The sequence below is a fragment of the Sinohyriopsis cumingii genome, chromosome 4 (genome assembly GCF_028554795.1).
Source record: "Sinohyriopsis cumingii isolate HCF-2022 chromosome 4, ASM2855479v2, whole genome shotgun sequence".
Taxonomy (NCBI): domain Eukaryota; kingdom Metazoa; phylum Mollusca; class Bivalvia; order Unionida; family Unionidae; genus Sinohyriopsis; species Sinohyriopsis cumingii.
In genome coordinates this window covers 103,392,245-103,408,306 of record NC_142964.1, presented here as the reverse complement: position 1 = coordinate 103,408,306, position 16,062 = coordinate 103,392,245, and the positions used below count along the sequence as shown (strand labels likewise).

General features: G+C 36.9%; 1 protein-coding gene across 2 annotated transcripts in view; it reads left to right on the top strand.

The window, feature by feature from the left end:
* The window catches only part of LOC149801811 (F-box/WD repeat-containing protein 5-like), a 45,899-nt gene extending 34,679 nt beyond the window's left edge, over positions 1–11,220 (top strand). Inside the window, exons 8-9 of one of the 2 annotated variants that reach the window (XM_089956166.1) lie at positions 557–773; positions 11,106–11,220. In XM_089956166.1, coding sequence (XP_089812292.1) covers positions 557–761 — 205 coding nt within the window. In that variant the 3' untranslated portion in view covers positions 762–773; positions 11,106–11,220. Of the gene's footprint in view, positions 1–556; positions 2,475–11,105 lie in introns of those variants that run through there. The other variant, XM_089956165.1, reaches the window with a different exon arrangement.
* Positions 11,221–16,062: the final 4,842 nt, after the last annotated feature.

Sequence of the window (16,062 nt, the reverse complement as noted above, 5' to 3'; positions counted from 1 at the left end):
TCTATCTTGATCTCGAATTAAAGTCCTATTTTTTAAAATCCCATCTGAAACTTCATAAATTTCTTTAAATTTGAGGAATATCAACAATTTTTATGAAATAAAAATTATTTTTTTGATATCTAATTTTATAACTTTTGTCTTTTATTTTCATGCCTTATAATGTCTCTCCCTCAGACAAAAATATTGTCCAAATTAGCAAGATAATGTAATATCTTAGATAAAGTAGAATTTCTTTATGTTTTGTGAAATTGGGACCTAGTTTAAGTTTTAACATAATCACAATGTTGAGTCATTTTTCTTGTACAGCAATTACCTTATCCATAACATCTGGAGAAAAAAAGTGAGTTATCCTGAAATTTTGGAACAGTTTCTTGAGATAAACTATTTCTCATTATGGATTACACATGTGTAATGTCTATAATTATTCCATCATTGATTACTTTGAATTCTGGTATAGAACCAACTTTGATGTTACAAGATTGCACTTCATGCTGGCATATGCTAACTTTATCTTCTTAGAATTTATTGGTACCCCTGTTTTCTACCTTCCTTTCAGTGGCAGCGAAGATGCAAAAGGCTACCTGTGGGACCGCCATTATAGGTGTCTGCTGGGAAACTATGAACATGGACCAGGAGTTGTCAATGCTGTGGGGTTCAGTCCACACAATCAGGAATATTTTGTAACGGTCAGCGATGATTATACAGTCAAAGTCTGGAGGTCCAAACGACTTATGAGGAGTCTTTCAGAGAGTCGGGTGTAAGAGATGCAAAAAGTGAATATTGCAATATATGTATAATGTACCATGTATACTCACTTGTAAGTCATATCTAACTGCAAACAACATAGACCCTGATCTGTCACAGCATAATCATTCTCTTGATTGCTCCTAACAAACTGCATAGACCTAGATCGGCAGCACATTATGCAATGGCATGTCTGGATCTATGCAGTTTGTAGTTGGACTTGACTTATAATCATGTAAATATGGTACCAGCTTTGTCTCACCTGCATAGGCCTGTTCAAACGTATATCTTATTTCTGGCAGTGATGGTTGTGTAGATGTGGACCTTTCATGATAAAATCTTGTGCCAGGTTTTATTGGGCACTATATAGCCAGGATAGTGTTGATATGCCATTAAATCTTACACATACACTGCACACACACACACACACACATGTGCATTGATAGAATTCATGTTAGTTTTGTGCCATAAACTCTACTTAATGTACATAATATTTGCAAGCTTTTCCTTTGTTTACTTTGATAAAGGAAGTCACAGTTTTTATGATGTGGGGAATTCACACATACATACACAAGCTCATACACACATTTTCATTTCTAGTTATGACCTTGTCTTGTGTTATAGTTTTTAAAAGTTTGATACTGTTTGAGTACATTAAAGCATGGACAGTAGTCAAAACACTGTGTGTATCTCTTGATTTCATTTCTTTCTTTTTTTTTCTAGAGAGTTCATAGCACTTCAATACGCTTTGGTAAAAAAATTATCTTCCCGAGTTCATAACACTACAATACACATAGAAACGTTCTCTCCCAGAGTTCATGGAACACAGTACACTTAGGCAAAAGGTTCTCTTCTGGAGTTCATAGCACTACTTAGGTAAAATGTTTTCTTCTGGAGTTCATGGCACTACAGTACATTTACATGAAATGTCCTCTCCCAGAGTACACAACACTACAGGACACATGGTAAAATGTGACATTATATAATTAGCATATCATTTCAAGATGTACAGTAAAGTATTGATTTGACAAAAGCAGACTACTTTAAGTATATAGTGGTGGACCTTGTTACTGTTTCTAGAAATATTTATTTGTGGCTTGTACTTTTTTCTAAATGGTAGGTGATTTGCAAGTTGTGAAAATTGTGCTCTATAAGAATTTAGCAAGAGTTATTTCTCTTTAAATACAGAACAAAATGTAGTTTCCTTCCTTGAGCCATGGCAATGGCAAATTTAAAAGCCATTTAACAGTATAACACCTAAGATAGCTTTTAATTCAAATGAACAATGGCTTTAAGAAACATTGAGAACAAAATTAACTTAGTTAATGGGCAAATGCTTTGGGTATCACTGCATCATTTGCAAAGGGGGTAACTTGTGAAACATTTGTATCTAGTTTACAAGATGACATAGCCTTGACTAAATTAATATGTTGTTTTATTCATTTCTTACATTAACCTTTACTAGCAGTGAAGTGAGAAAATCAAATATTCTTAGATAATGTTGTTGGCTGTTCCTGAAATGAAACTTAGAAAGCAACATTTTATACCTCTACAGTTTATGTGCTTTACTGATGAGTTACAAGAGACCCTTGAATCATGTTTTTACATCATATATGATTTAGTTACTGCATTGATTATTATGGAAACATTTTATGGTCTTATAATGTATATATAATTGATTATTGATATTATAATTATTTTGTGCAAATATTAAAAGTATGCATTCCATTTTCAGTCTATCAGTTTTATTTATGATGTGAATCAGTTGAATTTGTTTCAGTTCAGACAGTAACATTTAATGCTTTGTTTGAGAAGACTTTTATGAAAACTCCTTATCCACTAATTCAAAACTATCTATTTAAACTTGGATGTATAAAGGTTTCATGTTTTAATTCATAAATAACTAATCGTTCAAAGTCAAATGAGCTTGCAATGTATGTTTTAGAATGGTCAGCTTCTTTTTATATTGTATACGGTAAGTTTTTGTATTGTTAAATTGCTAAGAATTTTAATGCGATTGTGTAATGTGATTAAGAAAGGAAAAATTTAGTCATCGTAATACCATCAGTCCCTACAAACCTTCTCCACAAATGTGAGCATGCTGTTATAGGTTTTGCTCAAGTTTAAACTGATTACATCCATGATTTAAGTGCCCACCTGGTGAGAACAAGGGGATTTAATCTGTAAGAGTTAGTTCCCTTCATGTATATAATATATGGCCAGTGATGCTATGGACGAGTAACCGAAATTTACAACACATTTTTAGTTAGTTGTTTCAAAAGCAAATCTGAAACTTTTTGACTTTAATTATTTTTGGTGAAATTTTACAAACTAAAAATAATTAAATTGCTAGTCTTCTGTCAGTTCTGTAACTTTTTGTACATATTTGCAATTACAGTAATGCAATCCAGGTGTTACTATCACAAGTTATCAGTCAGAATTAAGGTTTATGTGCCAATCTTTGTCATTAAATAACACATACATTCTTTGTTTGTATATGTATCTGTAGGAGAAACTATATATTGTAATTAATTCTAACATATTTAGATGTACTGCAAGTCTTAATGTTAGATATATGATCCAGTTTCAGCTGATGTACTGTACGTCTGATGTTAGTTACAGGATCCACTGTCAGATGACAAATATCAGATTCATTTTGAGAAAATTGTGTTAATTTTATCCTCTAAGGTCCTCACATGACAGTTTGTGATTTGGTCAGTATGGGAGCTTTCACAACAGCCATCTAAATCGAGACAGGTTAATCATTCTAGTAAAAGTCCTGTTGTTTACTTTTTTTTAATAGCTATTTAAATCCCATTTCCCATTTGTAACAAGATAATTGAATCCATATATTTTATTTCAACCATAATTAAAATTGTTTTGCTACCTGCGTAGCAGCTGGTTTTAAGATTGAAGGAAAGGTCAACCTTTAAAATGTTACATCAGTGTATTGTATTTTTTTTTTTACTTTTCAGAATGCATATGTAAGCGAACCCTTCTGATAAAAACGAAAGCAAACCCTTGCTGGACTTTTGTCATGACAAGCAGGAATTTCTTTGACTTACTGTCCTTAGGGATGCTGTATTCTAATGGTGTGACTCCATGTTTTTGGTTTGATTTTGAGTTTGGGCAGAAATGACAGTTTGAGAATGCAGTCATAAAGTTGTGAAGTTCTGCAGTGATTTACATAGTTTCAGATCTGCCAACTCTTATGATTTTGCCGTAAGTCTTGCAAAAATTACCCTTAAAATACGGACTTAAGGCATACTAGCAAAAACTACTAAAAAATTATCGTTGCCGAAAAGTCTGGATAATTGGTTCATCCGTGTTTTATTTGGATCTGGGTTTCATCTTAGAATTAGTAAAATTAGTCAGGGAACCAGACTAACTTTACAAAAGCACCCCAGATGCTTTAAACTGCACCTTTTTGTTCATGTGAAGCTTCTGCATGATCAAACTGTTGATTATAGAATTTTTTAAAATGGCATCCAGAAAGCGATGCATGTTTAAGGGGAAAATAAGCTTCTAGAAAAGTGTTACTAATCAACACAGAAGAATAAAAAGGAGTACTCAGATTTTTGTGAATAAAAGCTGGAAAGGAAACAGATACAAAAATTGGACATCACATGTCAGTTTGAGTATGTCTTGTGCCAGGAGATATGATTGCCGTCATCATGTGAAATGGAAAACAATTTCGAAGAATTATGTCAAGTTCAGTGATAGCAACAAGCCATTGAGCTGCATAGGGTTTGGAACAAGAGTTTGTGCAACTGTACTAGTGGTAAATAAAGTCCACGTGTACTTTACAAACTTTTCTGTTGAACATAATGTTTATCGTCCATGCATCAAACTTTTAATTACGTTTTCCAGCTTTACAATAGCATTTATTGATATTTTGTTACACCTTACTGAAAACTGGTCAGTCTTATGGAAGAAAGTGAACTGAGAAGGTTTTGTCAGGGTTGGCAGTTCTGTAATTTCATTATGCAGCTGGTAGCTTGTTGTACACAGCTGGTTACCTGTTGTACACAGCTGGTTGTTTGTTGTACACACCTGGTTGCCTGTTGTACACAGCTATATGCAATATATTCCCTCATTCTTTTGCTGTTCAACAATATGAAGTAGGTAACCTATTGTACTACCCTCTGGCATCGGCGTCGGCATACACACAAAGGCATACACACACACATGTACACTCTCTTTGACTGTCAACCATTCCTTCATTCTAGGCAACAATTTAAAATGGGCCATCTACTCTTAGGGAACAGGCTGAGGGTGCTGAATTGGTACTTGTTGTAAGTTGTACATTTCTTAGTTAAGGGACCGACCATTTCATGGTGGGAGAGAGGAAGACTAGGATTTCTTTATGAGTCAGATTCTTTTTCATTATATTTTTTATATTTTTCTTTTCTTTTGATCAAGGTAATTTATTTTGTCTAAAATAATGAATATAACAGGGCTGGGTTTTTCTATTGCTATAAATAAAAGCAAGAATAATTGTATCAGTCTATTAGAGATGAGAAGGATTTTGATCAAACTAATTTTTATGATTAGCTCAGGGTTTTGTTGGCACATTGTATGCATATTGTTATACCTATATTCATAAAAGTTGGTGAGGGAATGAATATTTATAAGTACTACACCCTCAACATTAAGTGGGGCATTATGTCTTAAATTTCATGCTTCACTGAATTGGTTAAATGTTGTGTCTTAAGTTTATTTCTCAAACTTGGTTCATGCAGGAATCATCAAATAAGGTGTATGTAGGTATCTCCATTAGTACTATGCCCTTACCACAAGAGATTGTCATTGTCACATACATCGCACTGGCATAGATTAAGTCTATGTAGGTATCTCAATAGCCCTTACCACAAGAGATTTTCATTGTCACATACATTGCACTGGCATAGATTAAGTCTGTGTAGGTATCTCCATTAGCCAATACCACACAAGATTGTCATTGTCACATACATTGCACTGGCATAGATTAAGTCTCTGTAGGTATCTCCATTAACCCTTACCACAAGAGATTGTCAATGTCACATACATTGCAATGGCATAAAGTCCGTGTAGGTATTTCCACTAGCCCTTACCCCAAGAGACTGTCATTGTCACATACATTGCACTTGCATAGATTAAGTCTATGTAGGTATCTCCATTAGCCCTTACCACAAGAGATTGTCATTGTCACATACATTGCACTGGCACAGATTAAGTCTATGTATGTATCTTCATTAGCCCATACCACAAGATATTGTGATTGTCACATACATTAAATGGCATAGATTAAGTCTTTGTAGGTATCTCCATTAGCCCTTACCACAAGAGATTGTCAATGTCTCATACATTGCAATGGCATAAAGTCTTTGTAGGTATTTCCACTAGCCCTTACCCCCAAGAGATTGTCATTGTCACATACATTGCACTGGCATAGATTAAGTCTATGTAGGTATTTCCATTAGCCGTTACCACAAGAGATTGTCATTATCACATACATTGCACTGGCATAGATTAAGTCTATGTAGGTATCTCCATTAGCCATTACTACAAGAGACTGTCATTGTCACATACATTGACTGGCATATATTAAGTCTGTGTAGGTATCTCCATTAGCCCTTACCACAAGAGATTGTCAGTATCACATACATTGCACTGGCATAGATTAAGTCTGTGTAGGTATCTCCATTAGCCAAGACCACAAGAGATTGTCATTGTCACATACATTGCTCTGGCATAGATTAATGCTATGTAGGTATTTCCATTAGCCTTTACCACAAGAGATTGTCATTGTCACATTGCACTGGCACAGATTAAGTCTGTGTATGTATCTCCATTAGCCCTTACCACAAGAGATTGTCATTGTCACATACATTGCACTGGCACAGATTAAGTCTGTGTAGGTATCTCCATTAGCCCTTACCACAAGATATTGTCACATACATTGCACTTTCATAAATTAAGTCTATGTAGGTATCTCCATTAGCCCTTACTACAAGAGATTGTCATTATCACATACATTGCCCTGGCATAGATTAAGTCTATGTAGGTATCTCCATTAGCCCTTACAACAAGAAATTGTCATTGTCACATTGCACTGGCACAGATTAAGTCTATGTATGTATCTCCATTACCCTTACCACAAGAGATTGTCATTGTCACATACATTGCAATGACATAAAGTCTGTTTAGGTATTTCCATTAGCCCTTACTACAAGAGATTGTCATTGTCACATACATTGCATGGGCATAGATTACGTCTATGTAGTATCTCCATTAGCCCTTACCACTAGAGATTGTCATTCTCACATTGCACTGGCACAGCTTAAGTGTATGTAGGTATCTTCATTAGCCCTTACCACAAGAGACTGTCATTGTCACATACATTGCACTGGCATAGATTAAGTCTGTGTAGGTATCTCCATTAGCCCTTGCCACAAGATATTGTCACATACATTGCACTGACATAGATAAGTCTTTGTAGGTATCTCCATTAGCCCTTACCACAAGAGATTGTCATTGTCACATACATTGCACTGGCACAGATTAAGTCTGTGTAGGTATCTCCATTAGCCAATGCCCCAAGAGATTGTCATTGTCACTTACATTGCACTGGCATAGATTAAGTCTATGTAGGTATCTCCATTAGCCCTTACCACAAGAGATTGTCATTGTCACATACATTGCACTGGCACAGATTAAGTCTATGTAGGTATCTCCATTAGCCCTTACCAGAAGATATTGTCACATACATTGCACTGGCATAGATTAAGTCTGTGTAGGTATCTCCATTAGCCAATATCACACAAGATTGTCATTGTCACATACATTGCAATGGCACAGATTAAGTCTGTGTAGGTATCTCCATTAGCCCTTACCACAAGAGATTGTCATTGTCACATACATTGCACTGGCATAGATTAAGTCTATGTAGGTATCTACATTAGCTCTTACCACAAGAGATTGTCATTGTCACATACATTGCACTGGCACAGATTAAGTCTATGTAGGTATCTCCATTAGCTCTTACCACAAGATATTGTCACACACATTGCACTGGCATAGATTAAGTCTATGTAGGTATCTCCATTAGCCAATACCACACAAGATTGTCATTGTCACATACGTTGCACTGGCACAGATTAAGTCTATGTAGGTATCTCCATTAGCCCTTACCTGAACTGTTTTGATTTGATATTTCAACTCCAATAAGGAAATCATTGAAAACGTTTTAGCCAATACGTTACAAGAATTAAGTGAAACAAGCAAGATTTATATACTGTTATTATCTTTAAGGGTTAGTTATTATGCTGTATTTTTATGCTGTAGCTCCACTATAACTCATCCAATCATTTTAACGTTTGAAAATATTAACGGGATACAGATCTTCCTTAGGAATAATAATTCTTCATAAATGATGACTAAAGCTCTTTGCAAACTCTTCTAGTGCTCTTCTGGAGTTAACAGCATTTCAAGATCATTTCAAAAGCTTTAGCATAAGAACCAACGTTCATCTTATGCCTGAATAGTTTTGAGGTTATTTGTCAACTGACCCGATTTGGGAAGAGAATTTGAAGGCTATTGTAAGAATTATCAGTTGGCATTTGGGGATTGCTGTTGCTTTGAAATAACTATTTCAGTGCATTTATCTCTTGAACGACCTAAACTACATACATATCTTTCTTTGGAATCTTCTTGTAACACATTGGCAAGTGCTCTTTGCTAACTATGTAAATGCTCTTCAAGATTTACGAGTGTTAGATAATTTTGGTAGAAATTTGGGATAAGTCCTAACTTTAGTCGCATTCCTGAACTGTTTTCATTTGATATTTCAAATGACGCCAATAGCCATTACGCCAGAAGAATTAAGTGAATCAAGCAATATTTATATACCGTTATTGTCTTTAAGGATTATATATTATGCTGTAGCTCCACTATAACTCATCCAATCATTTTCACAGGTGAAAATGTTAACGGGATGCAGATCTTCCTTTGGAATAATAATTCTTCTTACATGACTATTCGCAAACTCTTCCAGTGCTCTTCATGAGTTCAAAGCATTTCAAAAGAATTTCAAAAGATTTAGCATAAGACCCAACGTTCGTCTTATGCCTGAAGAGCTTTGAGGTAATATGTCAACTGACCCGATCTGGGAAGAAAATTGGAAGACTTTTATAAGAATTACCAAAAGGCATGTGAGGATTGCTGTTGCTGTGCTATAATTCTTCCTGTGCATTTATCTCTTGAAGACGTAAACGAGATACATCTCTTCCTTTGAAAACTTATTTCCTGTGACGTACTAGCAAATGCTCTTCGCCAACTATATAAATTCACTCAAAGATTTACGAGCGTTTGGAAATTTTGGAAGAAAATTAGGATAAGTTCTAAACTTTATCCCATACCCTAACTGTTCTGATTTGATATTTCAACTGACTCCAATAGAGGAGATCGTTGGAAACGTAATAGCCAATACGTTACAAGAGTTACGTGAAGGAAGCAAGATTTATATGCCGTTATTTTCTTTAAGGGTTAGTTATTATGCTATAGCTGTACTATAACTGTTCCAGTCATTATAACACTTGCAAATATTAACTGGATACAGATCTTCCTTAGGAATAATAATTCTTCTTAAATGACGACTAAAGCTTTTCGCAAACTATTCCAATGCTCTTCTGGAGTTCATTGCATTTCAAGAGAATTTCAGAAACTTTAGCATAAGAACCAACATTCATCTTATGCCTGAAGAGGTTTGAAGTAATATGTCATCTCACCCGATTTGAGAAGAGAATTGGAAGATTTTTGCAAGAATTGCCAAAGGCCATTTGGGCATTGCTGTTGCTCTGTTATAATTCTTCAAGTGCATGTAGCTCTTGAAGACGTAAACGAGATACATATCTTCGTTTGGAAACGTCTTGTAACGTATTGGCAAATGCTCTTCGCTGACTGTATAAATGCTCTTGAAGATTTACGAGCGTTAGGGAATTTAGGGAGAAATTTTGGATAAGTCCTAACTCTTATAACATACTTGAACTGTTTTGATTTGATATTTCAACTGACCCCGATAGGGAAGATCATTGGAAATGTATTAGCCAATACGTTACAAGAATTAAGTGAAGCAAGGAAGATTTTGGGAAATAATTATTTTGGAAACCAAAATCCATCCTAATGAAACCTAACACCTGTTAAAACTGTATGGTCAGAAACTAAGTAACAGGACGAAGTAAATCCAGCAAGTTTTGCAATATATGACAAATAATTTAATTATCAAAGTTATACAATTAAAACGTAAGACGAACTTTCAGTACGATGAATTGGATCCAAGGTAATCCTAAATTCTTCTATTTATGTCTAAAATAATCGAATGTTCCCGAATGAATTTCATATTAACGATTTATTGTTTTACAATGGCATTTTCCAGAACTCTTAGTAATTCATCATTGTCCCGAAATAATGTTGTATTTCAATGAGAACTTTTTAATTGTAATGCAAAATACTAACAAACACCTCCTCTCAAATTATAAATGCACAACATTAAACACAACAGTAGACTGATTTTAACATATGAAATAAGGATCCGAAATAGGAATGAATCCAAGATCGGAGTGAATCTATTTGCTACATTTCATTCCAAAGTCTATTATGTCAGTATGTTGCAATATAACTTATGTCAAAGATTATAATACTCATTCTAATATTTGAAAATTACCTACTCGTGTGACCTAACCCATCCAATAAAAAATAACTCTTCAAAGAACCCAGTAACCAATGAGAAAATATCACAAAGTTGCCAACACGTTATCATTATTAATAGCATTATTAACAGTCGTAAACACCTACATAGCAAACTATTTATAGAATCTATTCAATCTACACTCTTCAAATCGTAGAATAGAACCTATACCCTTATACAAAGTTTAGCTATAGACAGTGCTCCTATTTGCAGTCATGAATACAAGCTACAAACGTAGAAGATATACATAACGCTCCATCCTTATGAAACCACTTCGTCGTAATGAAATCAAACTCCATCCTAATAAAACCAAACTCAGATCTAAGGGAACAAACTCCAATCTAGTGAAAACCAAATTCCATTAAAATGGAAACAAACTACATTTTAATGAAACCAAATTCCATCCAAATGATGTCAAGCTCCATCCTACTGAAACCAGATTCCATCCTATTTAAATCAAACTTCATCCTCTGGAAACCAAACTCCATCCTAATGAAACCAGATTCCATCCTATTTAAATCAAAGTCCATCCTCTGGAAACCAAACTCCATCCTAATGAAAGTATGAGAATCGTTTTGAGAAGCCTTACTATACCATTTATTTTAATATTCTGTATATCTGCTTTGATTGCAAGGTCTGTACTGGAGTGATTCAAACATGCTACCTACTCCAGAGGTGGACTGATCCCAGAAAATGAATATTCAAGTGCTTGAAATCAAGGTACGTTGTAGTTTAATAACGCAGTAGGTGAAACATTATTTGAATTGGAGGAATTTCAAGGCCATATTTACGTGATACTATAGAAAAATAGCAACGGACAGACAGTTAAAAAGGTTGCCATCAGTACGAAATCGGATATAGATGCTATCTTCGTCATCAAGGTCTTTTGTTGCTTTCTGGAGTATCATTCTGAAGACGATTGAGAACAATGTGGGGGATAAAACGCCATTTGCGATGGGGAAAGTCTGTGACAGGTCGTTATTGTTTCTGACCAGACCAAGCTGGTCTTCATGTAGCTGAATGACCATGATAAGGAACTTTGGAGGACAGCTGAGCTTTTCAAGGATTTTCCACAGTTCAGTTCTGCTCACCGTGTCAAATACCTTCGTCAGGTCCACAAATATAATGTACAGTCCTTTGTTTTGTTCTCGGCATTTCTCCTGGACGAGCACCATTTGAGTTGTGCCCCTACTGGCTCTGAAGCCGGATTGACTCTCTGGAGCACGTTCTTCTGCAATGGTGGTTACCAGTCTGTTCAGCAACACTCAATCAACGATGTTGCCTGCAATGGAAAGCAGAGTTATCCCACGGTTTTTGGATCAGTCAGAATCTTCCCCTTGTTTTTTTTACAAGGTGATGATGACTGCGCCTCTGAGGTCTTGAGGAAGTTTCCCTCACTCTCAGTAGCAAACGAAGAACTCGTGGAGTTTGGTGTGCAATGCTGGGACTCCTCTCTTCCATATCTCTGGTGTGACACCATCTTTTCCTGCAGCCTTTCCAGTTTTCAGCCGGTCTCTTGCAGTGTGGGTGCCTCATCGAGTTCCGTTTTTAATGGATGTTGTGGGATGCGGTCAATAGCTGTCTCCTGGACTGTGCGGCTAGTGCTGAAGAGGGTGTGGAAGTGCTCTAACCAGCGATTCAGGATAGATTCCCTATCAGTGAGTAGCGCTTGGCCATCTGCATTCCGTAGGGGCTCTATTTTTGGAAGGAAGGACCATACACTGCTTTCAACGCTTCATAGAACCTCTTGTAGTCACCGATGTCAGCATACAGCTGGGTTCTTTCTGCAAGCGTGGTCCACCATTCATTTTGTAGGTCTCGGAGCCTGCGCTGAAGAGAGCAGCAGATAAGGTGGAAGATTGTTTTCTTCTGTGGACAGGATCGTTGAGCGAGGTGGTCTTGTTAAACTGACTCTTTTTGGCGAGAGGTTCTCGGATTGCCTAGTTTATTGCATCAAACCAGTCTTTGTTTTTCTTGTTGGTGAATCCAATGATTTCTTATGAGGTATTCAGAATGGCAGCCTTGATGTGGTTCCACATCTCTTTCGGAGGTAGATCTGGCGGAAAATTTGGTTCTTCAAGGTTAGACTGCAGGCTCTCTTGAAAATCCTTGATGTCTGCAGATAACAGGTTTTTGACCTGGAGCTTTATTCTCGGGGTGGGGGGTGGTGGGCTCCTTGTTGCCAGGGCCTGGGATTGAAGTGGAAGTCGAGCTTGCATCTGACAAGACGATCATCTGTGTGACACTCTACACTGGGCATCACTCTGGTATGAAGGATATTTTTGAAGTCCCTCTGGAGTACTATGATGTAATCGATTAGGTGCCAGTGTTTGAACTGGGATGCATCCAGGTCGTTTTCAGCATGTCTTTCTGCTGAAATACGGTGTTTGTGATGGTGAGCTGTAGTTCTGCACACAATTCAAGAAGCAGGCGCTCATTGTCGTTTTTGCCACCACGCCATGTTTCACAAGAATGGCTTTCCATGCTTTTGAGTCTCGGCCCACTCTGGCATCGAAATCTCCGAGGATGATTGTTTTGTCGCTCTCTGTGGCGCTCTTGAGAAGTCTGCGCAGGTCAGCGTAGAATTTATCCTTTTAAGAAGGATCTGCCTGGAGTGTTGGAGCATCTATACTGAAGAGTGTGGCATGTTGTTGGTTCCCTAACGGGAGACGCATGGACATGATGCGATCTGTATGACCAGTGAGAAAGTTTGTTAACTTGGTGGCGATTGAGTCCTTGACCATTGAACCGACTCCTGAAATTCCTTTTTCAGTCTTTGGTTTTCTTGATCAGTACAGGGTGTATCCAGCGCCGAGTTCTCTCAGACTTCTTTCCTCTGAAAGGCGAACTTGGCTAAGCGCTGCAATGTCAACACAAAGGTGAGAGAGTTCTTGTGCAAATAAGGCAGAACGTCGTTCTGCTATATTGCTGTCGGTTGAGTCTAGCATTGTTTTTATGTTCTAACAAGCCAGTTTTAGTATTTTCCTACGATGTGGGACAGGTGGGGCATGCCTTCTTTTTTCTATTATGTTCCGACCGTGTTGGAAGATGCCCGTTGGCTGCGGCAGGCCAACTGTTGGTGGGGGGGGAGGTAAGGAGACAAACTTTGGTTAGGCCGCCTTTCTATGCCCCTCTTCATGTAGAGCAAGCAGTGCTGTCTCTAGAAAAGGCTGCTTAGTCACTCAGGCTGCTGCCTAGTGATGGTGTCGTCTCTGGATCAACATCAGACGGCCAAATGCCTGAGTCGCCTGTATGTTGGATTGGGACTGTGGCTTCCAGTGACATTTTTCACCTGCCGTTTTCGCCCCTTTCCCATCGCTGCAGGGCTGGATAGAGTCGTGCAGATATAGGGGTAGAAGTAAACAGTAGACAGTAGATAGTTTCTTTATGCCTGGGCAATGGAGCCTTTAGATGGAGTGCAGTCTGCGCAAACAGGCTCCACCCTTTAAACCTGGGGTTCATCTGCCATGGCCCAGCAATCCAGGATGGTGACAGCGAGGTCCACAGGTCGTAGGTTTTATGTCGGAGTTTCCCTCTCTTAGGCAGATGGCCAACCAATCATGGCTGAAGAGATCTGCCTTCCCTGCTATTTAGAACCATAGTTGGTCGACCACAGCCACAGTCCACTAAAACATATGGTGCGCCCTGGTCCCGAACACTTGGCCGTTGATCTGTGGAGATCTTCCACCCCAGCCGGTGACTTCACTGTAGAAGTTCATACGTCTAGTAATGCAGTGTTAACATCACTCCCTCAATGTCGTTTGGTCCGCCAGCTGAAGCGACGTACCGGGGTATGCCGGGAATGATTCCTTCTTGGAGGCAGACGTGAGAGATTTGGGAGATGGATGAGGGCCAGTGCGTCTATCCACTCAGAGAGTGCAGCTGTCTGACAACAAAGGTATTACCTCTATCCAGAGCTCCCAGTACCCCTAAAACGTTTGCGTTTCTTTACGGTGGCGTGCAGGTCGTATATGGTCCAATTGCATGTGTGTGTGTATGTGTGTGTGTGATTTGGATTTTTAACGTAACTGTAAAAAATATTCAGTCATATCGCTACGATGTCTGCAATGTGACAGTTTATAGTGATGTCTAGCACTGGGGCATCATACTGCAGACATGTAGCATGATGTCACACCCAGTCGCATTATCCTGACACCAGGATATGACTGAAAAATTGTTAAAGCTACGTTAAAAATCCAAATCAATCTCTCTCTCTCTCTCTCTTTCTATATATATATATATATATATATATATATATATATATATATATATATATATATATATATATATATATATATATATATATATATATATATATGTGTGTGTGTGTGTGTGTGTGTGTGTGTGTGTGAATATATATATATATATATATATATATATATATATATATATATATATATATATATATATATATATATATATCGGTTTCGGAGCCCATGAAAACAAATCGTGAAATAATTCGTAAGCAATGTACGTTGCATTAAAATTTCATTTACACTTTGAATTATCATTATACCTGTACCCAAATGCATAACTTAAAACTATTCATAACTGCAAACATTTGTTCCGTGACAGTTTACACGTTTTGTTTTCCTTGTTTATAACGGCATCTGTTTCGGAGCGGTTGATCACAGCGCCACTTAGGTCATCGTATAGATGAGAAAAGAAATGTACGATCATAGGAAATGGCAGCAATAACGATTATAACAATAAATAATCTTAATATGTGTCAATATTTTCTTCTACTTTGCATCTGTGTATGTTTTTGTTAAAACTTTTATGACAGGCTTAGAGACGTTAAATACGATTTTGTTAACGCAATTATGAAAATGTTAATGTACCAAAATATAAATATCTAACTTTTTAAAGAATATATTAATTTCATTAAATTGCATTCCTTTTTTTTTCTTCAGTGCTCAAAACATGTCTTTAAATTCAAAAGCGAAATTGATAATGATTTCATTAGGAAAAACAAAATGCGAAGTGGACAGATATAAGAAGTCACCTGATTTTATTCATTAGGCATTAACCAACAAACAAGTTGCATCAAGGGTTTTAATTCATTGACATTATCGAAAAAAAGGTATTTTGAATGGTTATAAAAATGTATTAGGCAATTAGACGCTTTTTTGGTAATTGTTATGCATAATTTGTTTATTTTCGGGATTTAGACAAGCCGGAAGCATTTTCTTTACTTGCGGCAATGCGTGACATAACTGTCAAGAAAACATATGAAAACTGCATCATCAGTTACCTGTTATCAGGTGATGTCAACAAAATAAAATGGCCGATAATAAGAAACACATGACGCTCCGAAACTGATGTCACGACGAATATATAGATCAGGATTACACAGCTAAAACCCCTTTTCAAGTCATCTTAAACAATGCCAAACAAAATTTTTATTTAAGCACTCGATATAGGAAGACCTCTCTCTCTCTCTGTGTATATATACTATATTTATAGTATGTACGCTGTATCAATGATATACCACGAGATGTATAAAGTTTTCATTAAAAGGAAACGAGGCTTGCCGAGTTTTCTTTTAATGAAAACTTTATACAAAGAGTGGTATATCATTGATACCACGT